We start from the raw sequence: 13,226 nt of genomic DNA on the forward strand, positions 1-13,226 counted from the left end.
TCCCTGTCTTGTGCAACAGGATTTATTTTTCTGTCAAGTATCAAGTTCTCTTTATGTGTATTTTTTTCATGCACCTGGTGGCAACACTCCATAGGAACCATTCATTAGCCGCCACATCTCGCACGTCAGTTGTTCTTTATCTCGACACGTGCGACGACGAGGTTATTTGGTGTTACGTCCTTTCTAAATTTTTTGAATATACTACTATGAAATATCACTTGAGAAATATCATGACTTGGTTATATGTACAGTTATGTTCCTTTATTTGTCATCTGCTTAGCCCGCAGCTATCACTCAGTGTGCCAGTAAGACTGTTCAATGTATTAGAGACATCTTTCATTCAGGAAAGTAGGGGCCAAGCACATACGTAAGTCAATTTCGTGATGAATTTAAGAAGTTCTTCCTTATTTCCATATTTGTCATTGTGATCATACATGGTATATTATTTAATTTCCTATCATATTTAGCTAGTTTTTTTATTCTTTTGTATGGTCATTATTTTCATATCCACTGCGTTTTGAGGTGCGATTAAAGCATAAAATGCAAATGCGTCTTAATCCCTCCGCTGCCTAAGCCAAATAAAGTTTGTGCCAGCGTTAATGACGGACAGGACGGACAGTGAGAGGTTGCAAGAAGACCTCTCTGCAATATATGACTGGGCCCTCTTGAACAACATGCAGTTCAACGGGACCAAGTTTGAGGTCCTGAGGTACAGAGGAACCGGAAGAGCCGGAATGGATCACCGCTACCTGGCACCTGACAACTCGGAAATCGAAGAGAAGCGACTCGTTCGCGATCTAGGAGTGTTGATGAACAACCATGTCAATTTTGGTGATCACATACCGGCAATAGCCGCAAGAGGTAGACAACAGATGGGGTGGATCTGGCGGACGTCCTTGTAATACCTATCGACGTCCTTGTAATGCCTTCAGAGCCCTTGTAATACCTATCCTTGAATACTGCTGCCAGCTCTGGACTCCGTTCATACTAGGCGCAATACGGCAACTGGAAGGAGTCCAAAGAACCTTCACTTCCAGGATCAGAGGGATGGAGAAGTTTAACTACTGGGAGAGGTTATAGCTACTGGGTCTGTACTCACTGCAGAGACGGGAGAGGTATATCATTCTGTACACATGGAAAATGATAACCGGAATGGTGCCAAATTTCGAGAGCGAGACCTTCAGGATTAAGACATGTCACAACGAGAGAAGGGAGAGACTGTGCAAGATCCCCCCTTTACGTAACAGATCCGCAGTCAGACTTCAATCCCTGCGGGAAGGATCACTTTCCGTGGCAGGGCCAAGGCTGTTCAACGCCCTACCAAGGGATCTAAGAGAGGGGGAGTTCACACTGGAGGCCTTCAAGAGACAACTGGACATGTTCCTGGGCACAATCCCAGATCGACCTCCCCTGCAACACTACCAGCGGCGAGAAGCATGCAACAGCATCGTGTATCAGGAGGTCCAAATGAGGGCGGATGAAAGATAATCAGAGGTGGCGATCCATCGTGGCCTGGGACTGCTACGTACCAAACAAATACAAAGGACTACTAAGGAACTAAGGAATAGTGTCAATACGCCAGAAGAACATCATTTTCTCTTTGGAGTTTCGTTGATAAGTTGTCAATCCCTTTAGAGTTGTAGCAAGTCCATGATAGCTATAGCCCTCAATTTCCTCACTTACGATTCTATAAGATACTCGATCGAATAAATACATCAGACCATCATTGATAATTGATATTTTATCACCTTTGAAGTTATAATTGCTACCATCCTCTTTCGCTAAAGCACTTTCGATGTAAAGACAACTGTTTGAATAATGATCTTGATATCATTGTGTTCACGATTTAAATCAGTTCCAATTTTAGGCTCATAATCATGCGTTTCAACTTTATGAATTGATTCATAAATTTGAATAGTTTCGTTCCATTGTAAGTTCTCCATTTCATAAGTAATATTTTTAAGGATTATTTAATATTTTGTATCCTTAAACGCAATCGTACTGTTATTTCTTCACCTCTGGTATTCAAACGACTTCTATTTTGATCTGTTCGAATATTATAAATTGAATTCGAATACAATTTATATCCGAATATTATTCCAAATTCGAGTAAATTTGAAAAATATATCCTTGAGGTAAAAAATTCGTCCTGACATGAAAAAATGTATTCTTGACTAGAAAAAATATATTTAGTTGATCAGAAAAAAACTTCGTTCCTGTTTTGCCCATAATCCAGATATTATGTGCAGAGAATTCGTACCTAATCGTGATTTCAGCAAACACCATAAAAACTCATCAACTTTTGGCTCATTAATGTTGACTGAAATCAACTTTTGGCAAGGCAAGAGTCAATAACTCGATAAGGGAACATAAATATGTACGCATAACTAGAAACTAAACCTGCTGCCTTGAGGCGGCAAATCAAAAATCATGCAATATGAAATGTGATTTATAGTTCAAAAGCTAGTCATAGTTTTGAAAAGGTCATTGAGACAAATCTAATGATGTATAACACAAGACTTCCCCATGGGCGCTTTGCCCCGTGACACTCGTGGGCCCGTTGCCCCAACTAGGTATCATTTCGATTTATATCGTGTCAGCATTTTATTTTAAAAGCGAATATTCTAAACTTGATCTCAAAATTATCCCTATAGATATTACTTTCAAAATATAATTCACAGTAATTTCAAAAGCTTCATCTACAGTAATCGATAACAGTTTTATTTAGCAGCAAAAAAACTTGATCTGGGCTGAAACAGTTATCCACAAATATCTTAATAACGCAAACACTTAACAAAACGTAAATCCGTACACTTCACCCCAGTGAAACTGTCGACCGGCGGTAGAGAACACGGACCAATATTTGCTATACTTAGCGAGAAGCCCGCTATGGGCCCATGACCCGCAGTGGGCTCGCTGCCCCATGTTACCCTACAAGATATTGTGTAAATAACCATTGAGATATGATCCATTAATTATACTGCAGTGAACAAGTATTGCATTAACAGACATTATATTTACTATATTTGTACATGTTCTCCAACACCTTCCAATACTCCATTATCAAAACCTAACAGAGTATGTAAACTGTTGGGTTTGTTGAAATAAATTTTCAAGTCAGGATCACGAATAGTTATAACGCATTTCAGAATATTGGTAATCACTTTTATATCAATGGAGATCTCGTTTCCATAGGCATTTTTTATAAACTTATTGATTCTCACTATCTCATAGCTTCCGGTCGGAAAAGTTGTAGGGATTACTATACCATATTTCCCAACATAAAAGTTGTTATTTGTCTCACCGATATTCGGGATACAGTGATACATATCCAGTCCCACCAATGCCAGTTCATGAAATTTGTTTTTATCCAATTTTATTGCTGGTGTGAATTTCGTGTAAATATCACTTTTTCTACCGGTAATAACTATGCTTTGAGATAACATTTTCTTCAACAAAAATCATTCAATAGTTTAACATCATGTTCATTTAATAAATTTCGTTTAAAAATTTCATGAGTGAGTGCCTGCCATTCATTAAAGACTCCTGTGTTTCCAGCATTCAGAGAGCCAAATAATAAGTGATGTCTTGCAACAATATCATTAACGTTAGAAGGTATAACTATTATTCCTGATCCTGAAACATCTGGATCAGTATCCGATCTTGATTCCGGAGTTTGATCCCTAGACGATGCCGGGCTTGCAGCTTTAATTCTAGCTACTTCATAACGCACCTTTTATTTTTGCATCGCTTTATTGAGTGGTCTGATGAATGCTTTATACTTCTCTCCTTTGTTTGCTTTAATTGTTCCATCCGGCTTGAGATGAACCTTAGTCTGTCTCAAAATGTTTAGGTAATTTTCAACTAATTCTAACACGATCTCCAATCTTGAATTTAGGCTTTCTTACTACATGCAGTCTTCATCTCGGGGAATAAATTTGCATAAACTTTTTTACTGTTCTGATCCATTGAAGCTTCACGAGGAGTCATTTTTATTGATCGATGATAACTATTGTTATAATTATCAACTAAATCTGGTGAAATATCTACCCACTTTTTTGTCTTGGCGTATGTGAAACATTTCCACATTTTTGTCTTGAGAGTTCGGTTAAATCTCTCAACAACTTGAGCTTTAGTTTCATTTTCAGTTGCAAGCCATTGAATTTCAAACTTTATGAAAAACTCTTGTATTGGTTGGTTAATAAACTATAGACCCTCGTCTGTTTTTCAAATTTTGAGGGAGTTCGGTCAGTGAAAAGCTTTTGGAAAGAGGTTTAAATCTCTTCACCAGTTTTTCTACGTATAGGAACTGCCCATGCATGTTTGCTAAAGATGTCAATCACAGTTAGAGTGTATTTTTTACCTTTATCTGTATACTTCTGCATGTCAACTAAATCTGCCTGCCATTGATCATCAAAACTTTGTCACTTTAACTCTTCTTGTGGTGAAATTATATTTTATTGGTTTATGTAGAGTGTAGGTTTCCTGCGACTCCAACCAATTTGTCACCTGCTTTCGGGATAGACCACTCCATTAATTTTGTTGGGTAAGATTTGGGGTAAACGTTTGGTAAACTATAATTTAAGCTGTTTATGGAAAGTGTTACGATGGGTAATATTCGAAATAAGATTGTGAGTAAATGAATAGGTTTTATTCAGGAGCAATTGGTTAATTTTGTTGGACAAGATTCGGGGTAAATGGTTGTGGTGGTCTATGATTTAAGCTGTTTATGGAAAGTGTGACGGTAGGCCTATTATGCTATCTACTATTACTGTCATTCTAATTTAAACCATCTCTCTTCTCAAATATAAATCAAAAAACATCAAAGTTAGCGATAATTCTGTACATACTTGTGTATTTAATGGTGGTAAACAATCTGAAAAACTCTGATGTCAAGTCTTGAAGGCCATCTGACAAGCTATGATTGGCAAACAGGATCATTTTTGTCTTTAAATGGCTATTTGATTAGAATAAAAAGACAACATTATTGGCATTAAATGGAGAATTTAAAAATGCTTATTGTATTATCCCTAATAATGTGTTGATTCCAAATGATCACAAATTATTTAAACTTCTATTTATTGCTTACAAACTTGTGCTCCATTCTACCAAAACTAAGTAATTTGTTGCAGAATTGAATCAAGGAGTTTTCTTCCAAGTATCTTTTGTCTTTATTTTCCTCAAACTGTGTTGCACAGTTTTGATTGATTGGGAAAATTGTGTTCAAGTCGTGCATCAAATATATCTGACTAAACTATGTGTAAAAAAAATAATTGATGAATTGAAGTTAGTTGCATATATACTTGCTCTGGTCTTTTCAAGACTGAACTGAGAAAGCCTTCACCCATAGGTCAAGGCTTGGATAGCAAGGTTTGAATTATTGTTGGAATTTATGTGGTGTTGAAATTGTTGAATTGAATCTAATTCGGAACAATGACAATTTTTCATATTCTCAACAGAGTTAGGAGCTGAGAGGTGCTCTTTAAGAACTTATACTTTTGCATATAAGTTTGGCACCCCAATCAATTATATCTTTATTTCATCAAAGTTGTGGAAGAGATCTCATCTTTCCTAGCTCACCACAGGAGAAAGTGTGTCACTAACATCATCCTATATTTCAGTAAGTTTGAGTTGGAAATATTTATGTATATATGCACACAATATCAATCTATATAATTGCTTTGTCATGTTTGATATTTGTCAGTAAACTGGCTGACTTATTTGTACATTGTTCGAGCAGGTATGCCTTCCAATTCCCAGTCCCTGCCACTGGTCAAAAGAGATGACCAAAATGTGTCCAGTAAGTATTTATTTTTGTACAGTTTAAGTAGCAATTAATTGACACAGTTTTGAAATATTGCTTCTAAAGTTGGGTAACTTGCAGGTAGAAGATAACTTGTATGGGTAGTGCAAACCACCTGCACTAGTCAGTGATCTTTATATATATTTGATTATGGAGAATTATATGACCATGAAATTATACATAAAGGAGGGACCTGTGAGATTTACATTTCTCTTATGTTCAAATGTTTGTATAATTTCTATTATGAAATTATGCAGAATAATCAATATGTCAAAAAAATATTCTTGATCAAACAAACTATCATTGTGACAATATTTTTAAAAATGTACATCATTTTCAGAGGATTCAATGGTTTCATCTCCTTCCAACCTCAGCAGCTGGAAACCAAAAAATTACTTGGATCGCTCACTTGCTCGCGTATATACTCTACAGTCTAGTAGGGTAACTTTGGATGCTTCCAGCCCTTCCCAGCACCATGTCTTCACTGCTAGAAATGATAGCAATGTAAGCCCTCACAACTCAACTCAGACTCGTGGAGCTGTGCTGGTCTCTGCATCCAAATCAAAGAGCTCATCTCCTTCTATTGGTTCTAATGATGGCTTTTGGGTTCAGTCATCAATGAGCAAGTCATCACAGTCCCCATCAACATCACATAATAAATATGAATTAGAAGACACTTCTCTATTTACTAATTCAAAACCTATCAAAACGTATAGCAAAGCAAGCCATAAACTTTCTCCTCAAAAGAGCATGTCAAGTTTTGATAGAGCAGCTCTCAATGCTGTCAAAAATTCCGACTCTTTAAATAATCCAATAGCTCAGTTGGCTATGAATTCAAGTGTGACAGTTACCACTATACCTGCACCCTTGAATAATGCTTCTTATTCATTGCCAAAGCTTCCCAATAAACCAAGAACCTCTAGCGCCTCCTCACCAAGAAATAGTCCTGTTGCCAGTGGAAGTTACACCTCACGAAAATCTTTAACGTCAACACCACATTCAGGACAGTCTTCTCGTAAGCTGAGTGCAGCCGGTTCAAGTCGCAAGCTTAGATTTGAAAACTGCAATGATGGTGGAAAAGTGACTGATGAAAATAATGAGGATTCTGATTCAGACATATTCACCGTTGCCCCAGTGAAAATAAGGAAACTTAACCGTACTCCTCTCAAGCCCATGCAAAAATCGTCATTACTGAATGGTATTTCTCCAAACAAGATTGAGAAAGCCTATGGATCGATTGCTTCTGTCAATCCTGAAAAGGAGAATGTTCCTTATGTAAAGACAGAAGAAACTATTATGCCAGCGCATTTACTAGGGTGAGATTATCAGATGAATTGATTGCTTTAGATTTGTTGAATGGATTGTTTAAGCACAGCACATTTATAACTAAAAACACATTTTGGAAACCCTGAAAGTGATATTTTCTTCTCGTACACATCTTACTACATGGATTTTTAATTTAATAAATCATTAGGCATTTCTTCATTATATGGTGTGTTTTCTAATAAATTTCTTCTCTTCTAGATTTCCAAACCTGGGCAACACATGCTATCTGAATGCAGTGCTCCAAAGTTTAGTCTCGATGCGTGTATTTCGCTTGGACGTGAGCAGTTTTGTTCAGCGTTTGCCTCCACCTGCTGACTCACTTCTGCATGGCCTTGCTTGCCTTCTTGACTCAAGGAGAACTGGCCAGCCTAGTAGTCTAAGACGACCTCTCAGGTAAATTTTAAATAGGTGATTTCAGCAACTATTTTCACCAATGCTTTCCTTGCTAAACTTACATTCCTCAAGCATGTTGGCAGGTATTGTTAAAATGGAAGTATTGTTATGATAGTTGATTGTACTTATTTTCACACATGTTTAAAAACTCAAATTTTGTATAGTTTAAACTGAAATGATGAAATTGAAGATTTGCTCAGATTGAATTTTTTTGTTTGCTTGCTCATTTATAATATTTGTATACAATCAAATAATTTTAAACTATCGACTGTGATGAAAGACATATAGATAAATGTCTATGAGGTCTCCTTTAGACGAGGTTCACTTGATATTTAATTTTCTGCCTTTCATTTGGCTGAACTCGAGGTGAGCAGACTTAGCCTCCATATAGGGCATGATGCATTTGAATCTTCATGGATGTTTTCATTACATTCTTTAATTTTACAGATTGATCAAAGAAAATTTCGAAAAATGTGACAGTTCATTCATCGGTTGGAAAATGCAAGACGCCAATGAGTTCCTCACCAAAGTTTTGGACACCATTAAAGATGAGGTTGACAAGTTACTGACTGAAGAGATAGAAAAAGCACAGCCACAAACACCGTTAACGAAGCACTCCCTGCCCTTCAGTCCCATCAAGTCAAATGCACCTCTTCTTCTGAACAATTCGGTGGTCATTCGCAGCTTGTCTCCAGGAGAGGCTGCTGCTGCTTACAAGACCAACGTCTCAAAACGAGGACTTAAGCGATCACTTTCCTCAGAAAATCTCACTCTCGTAAATAACGCCAAATGCGTGTCGAATGATAATTTAAGATTGGTAGTCAGTGATAGTGAAGAGTCGTCGGATCTGGATGGTACTCCCCCTCGCCTGAAAAACCCTAAAAATATTTCTGACCAGAATGTATCATCTGATGATATTGAATGCATTGATGATCAAAAATTTCCGATGTTAGCAAATAAGAAGGTCAAATATGATAGAGTTTTAAAGTCCAATAAAGAGAAGACTCCAAGTTATGAACGCAACTCTCACACAAACTTCATATCGAAGCCTGTGGGCCTCAAAAAATCCAATGGAGTCATCACTACTGAGGAGAAATCAAAAGAAGAAAATAAGTCATCAAACCCTATTACGGCAAATTTTGGCTTTCATCTTCAAGAAGTCTACAAATGCCTTGGGTTCGTAGTTTACAGTTACTGAAATAACTTTCTATTAATTCTATACCTTCTACTACTTATAAATTTGCCTACAAAAGTCCCAATTAGTTTATTTTATCTCCTTTCATGCTATTCCTGATTTCCTTGCCTTGTCAAGTTTGGCAGCTAGGAGTCTGCCAAATGTTTTATTGTTCATGTGACTTCACCTAGTGTTGTGTTCACACTTCTAGTTTGCTTAAAATTAGTTGACTGTTTTCTGAGCATTGAACTTATTATGACATTAATGATGTGATGGTCTGTGCTGCAGATGCAGTGCTAATGTGCAGCGTTCACAAGAGTACTTCAGCCTTTATGTGCACCTGTCCTCGAGTGGCTGTGAGGAAGATGACAGTCAGCCAAGCAGCATCAGAGCTGCGGTGGCTGCGTACATGCAGCAGGAGCAGCGTGAGCTCAAATGTGAGCACTGCGCCCACCCCACTGCCCTCGTCACCACCTCCTTCACTAAGATGCCTCGGTCAGTATCGCTTTTTTCTTCATGATATTCATTTCCTGTCCCTCAAAAGCCATGTTGTCTTCTACTCCTATTATTTTTTTTTTGTTTCAGGTTTATTTGTACGATTGACTATAAAACTTGCTGGATTTTTTAGAGGTATCTGCAAAGCCGACCACACTGAACAATTCAAACAGCATGACCCCAGTAATGTTAGATATTACAGAAAGTATTTACCCGTTATAAGTCAGCTTTTATTATACAAATTATGAAGCTAATAAATTTCTAAAATTAAGTTGATTCCGACAGAATTTTGATAATTCAAATGAAGCGGTACACGTATGACGCAGCCGAGTTCTCAAGTTTGAAGGTGTGTACGAGCATTGAGGTTAACAAGAGGCTGGACCTGTCTGCTTACACAGGCAGCGGCGTGAGCCGTTACCCCGAAATCTCAGTTCACTTGTCTTCGGCTCCTCCCACGCCTGTCAAAGCTCCCCTGACCACTGCGCACAGGTAAACTTCAGGTTTATTTCCTGCTATGAAGTATAACAAAAGTTTATGATATATTTAATCTCGAAAGGCCGAGAAAATTTGCGATTTACATTTCACAGCTATGTTTAATTAAATAAAAACTTTTATGATTGAGAAGTTGAGTTTTAATTTATTATGGGTTGGTCGATGTACTTCTCAAAATTCATGGTATTGACGTGAAATTTCACTTAATCACTCGGCCAAGTTGTTTGATAGCAGAAATGTAATGTATTTGAATTTTTTAGCAATCACTCATAGGTTTAGTATTAATTTTTTAAATAGCCTTATACATTGCGTGTTTACATTATTCATTGACGATTTGCTTCATTATTCAGCCGCGTGTTTGGCGGCGCTCGCGCTGAAGTTCTGTTGAGCAGCGGCGAGCCGAGCACCGCTGAAGTGTTCGGCTGCGGCACTTCAGATGCGGCGGAATGCGCTACGGTTTCGTCTTCAGATGAAGTCAACCAGGATGCAACTGAGACAACACCTCTTACGGAGGATGAGCAAATTCAGGTAGCTGGGTAAAGAATATAATTGAATTTTACGAAAATGAAAATTTTTTCTTGGAATTAATGTTCTATTTTTTGTGAGTAATTCTGGTTTTGTATTTTTTGTCTACTAATATTAAATTTTTTCAGTGTAATATTTGTTTCCCCTGTGAAAATCACTTGTATACATTTATATCGAGCAACGTGTAATAAATCATTTGCTGGATAATATTAATATTTTCAAATACAAGCGCATAAAAAAATGATCAGAAGCTTCTATGCATTAACATACAGTGGGGGGAAATAAATATTCGTACACTTGAAAAATCGTATTTTAATGTATGTAAGTACACAAACTGAACAGGAGAAGTGATTTATATTATGTATAGAGACGCATAGTATTCATAAATACTATCAAAAGAAATTAAATCTCAATGCAACAAAAAACAATGCACCATGTTCACTTTTCGGGTGAAAAAAGTATTCGTACAAAACAATAAATCCGCATTATTTTAATTTAATACTTGGTTGAATACCCTTTATTCAGCTCAACAGATACCAGTCTATTCCTATACGTCTCGACCAATGATTTGCAGATGCTGAACATAATTTAAATCACTTTTCCTGTTAAGTTTGTGAACTTACATACATTAAAATACGATTTTTCAAGTGTACGAATATTTATTTCCCCCCACTGTAATATAATTTCGGAATGAATGTCATCACTTTTAAAAGTGTCATTATGCAGGAGGCGCTGAGACGAAGTTTGGAAGAGGCTGAGGCAGAGCCTGGTGGAAGCATTACAGCTTCTGTCGATAATGTGGAAGATGAAGAAGACGACTTGCAGAAAGCCATACGTCTTTCGCTGCAAGAAGCGCAGGTATGTATTATAAATATTTTAACTATGATTTATTCATTAAAATTTATCATAATTTTTTAGCGCCACCTAAACTATTCTGTGCTTCTTTTAATTTGTTCATGAATAAACAATTGAGTATTAAGGAAAGTAGTTTTTTAATCCAATTTGGGTGTTCATGAAGGTTCCCCAAATTGAATGAATGCCCTAATTATAGGAGCGGGAGAGAATCACAGCCGAGGCAGAGGCAGCTGCACTGGCTGCAGTTGCGGCGGCGACAGAACAAGAACTTGGGCGCGAAGTGCCTGACGAAGCTGATGAATGCGAGGGCCCCCACAGCTACTGCCTCGCTAGCATCGTCAGCCACTACGGCAGGAACACAACTGCAGGTGCCACGACATATTTGTGAAACATTAGGCTACTGTGATACTTGTGATCAAATATGCTACCAAACACACGTAGCCAGAACTTACAGCGAATAAGATGAAAGATTTGTAGTCGAGTTTGTAGCTCTAAATGCTTCATCAGGTCATTACGTGAGCGACGTACTCAATGAGGAGAGCAACACCTGGCTGCACTATGACGACGAGACCGTCACAGAGTTGCCCCTCAGTTCAGTTCTTGGTCCTTCCCGTCAGCGCAATGGCTATATATTTTTCTACGTACACAAGTAAGTTATAGTGAATTGGAAGCAATACGCAGTGTTTTACATGGAAGACAGTTACAAAAAATATTTCTGCTAGGTGTTCAGATGTCAAGTATAAAAATATTCTCATATAGTCTATAATTGAACTATAGGTTTGCTTCAACTGTAGATTGTTTATGCAATGCAGCATGAATGAACAGAGTTTGGCATTATTTTACTTATATGAGAGATTCATCAGAAAAATTTCCTCTCGGGCAATGAATGAAGTAATGGCAATTATGATGTAATGACAGATACACATATATTTGTTTTATTCATTTATGCATGACGTTGTTGCGCAGAGACCTGCTTCGGGCCCCTACGTTGCAGTCAGGATCGTGATAACGTTCTACATTTTGTGTGACGTGGACGAATCGCGTAAAATGTAATGCATGTTGGTAAACATGTCAGATATTGTTATAAACGTGCTTGGCAGATTTCTTATTCAGGATGAATTGTACTGCTTCTACTGTGCGATAAGCAATCAAAGTACAATTGTTTTGTGAAATCAATGGGAGCAAATATTGTATATTTTATTTCCTGTGTGAGCGGAGGAGTTAAACATGTAGTAACACTTATGTTTTGTAGATAAATATAGAAAGCAGCGCGAACATGCCTTGATGTGGCATGAAGGCGAACATGCCTTGATGTGGCATGAAGGCGAACATGCCTTGATGTGGCATGAAGTATTCATTTTATAAACAATGGCTTGATTTTGATGGCAGATATGTCACCATTAGAGTAAAAAAAAAAACGAAATACGCAATACTTATCAAGATGAATCCTGGAATAGGAAGTGGACTATCAAATAATTAGCATGTGTCAGTGGCAGAGCCGTCCATAGCAGATGTTTGATTACTCACATCACGTAAGTGAACGAGTGATCTTTCTCACCATTAATATTTTAGCACTTCATTTCCGCTCTGTAACCTGTCGCACGCTGGTCTGTATCTTCAACGTTATCAATAGAAATCAGAGATCTGTCAGTTTGTATATTTTTCCCTTCATCATAGAAGCTGTACAATTTAGTTTCGATGATCATCTCAGTACGTGTTCACTTCTTCCTCCTCAGTTTCGCGCAGTAAGTGGGGCCAAAGTTGTTCGATGCTCGCGGCAGCACCACTTGTCCATATTTCAGGCCAAGATCCTTTCCGAAATTCAAAAAAAATTCTAGAGGTTCAAGGGCTGCACTGTAGTCTCTGCAAGAAAGAATGTTCTCTTCAAACATTGTCGTTTTTTTAAGGAAAATCTGAAAAATCTATTCAAAAACCTGGAAGTAAAGTTAAAAATAGAAAACTACGTTATAATTTTGTACGAATCAACACCCTGATGATAATGCCGAATGACGAAAGGAAAAATAAAGCGTCCATGAAACTGATATAATGCAGTTTCCATAGAAGTTCTGATTAAATTGCACAAGTATATTCATTCGTGTAATTACAGCTTGTTTTTACACCTGTTAAGGGGAGCACCTCCCTAAAAAAAATTTATTAACGGGC

The 13,226-nt window shown here is 37.5% G+C and overlaps 1 protein-coding gene across 1 annotated transcript; it reads left to right on the plus strand.

Annotated features, from left to right (window-relative positions):
• Positions 1–5,421: 5,421 nt before the first annotated feature.
• Positions 5,422–12,710, plus strand: LOC108669965 (ubiquitin carboxyl-terminal hydrolase 37). Its single transcript, XM_018157411.2, has 12 exons — positions 5,422–5,620; positions 5,741–5,800; positions 6,144–7,119; positions 7,328–7,522; positions 7,970–8,698; positions 8,985–9,191; positions 9,477–9,680; positions 10,034–10,211; positions 10,935–11,066; positions 11,260–11,431; positions 11,571–11,712; positions 12,030–12,710. The coding sequence occupies exons 2-12, from the start codon at positions 5,743–5,745 to the stop codon at positions 12,067–12,069; spliced, it is 3,033 nt and encodes a 1,010-aa protein (XP_018012900.1). The 5' UTR covers positions 5,422–5,620; positions 5,741–5,742; the 3' UTR covers positions 12,070–12,710.
• The last annotated feature ends 516 nt before the right edge of the window (positions 12,711–13,226 follow it).

This window comes from Hyalella azteca, unplaced genomic scaffold (assembly GCF_000764305.2).
Source record: "Hyalella azteca isolate HAZT.00-mixed unplaced genomic scaffold, Hazt_2.0.2 contig4620, whole genome shotgun sequence".
NCBI lineage: Eukaryota > Metazoa > Arthropoda > Malacostraca > Amphipoda > Hyalellidae > Hyalella > Hyalella azteca.

Coding starts and splice junctions, on each gene's coding strand:
- LOC108669965 (XM_018157411.2), top strand. CDS start 5,743: ATGCCTTCCAATTCCCAGTCCCTGCCACTGGTCAAAAGAGATGACCAA. Junction 7,523..7,969: donor AGTCTAAGACGACCTCTCAG/GTAAATTTTAAA, acceptor TTAATTTTACAG/ATTGATCAAAGAAAATTTCG. Junction 11,067..11,259: donor TTTCGCTGCAAGAAGCGCAG/GTATGTATTATA, acceptor CCCTAATTATAG/GAGCGGGAGAGAATCACAGC.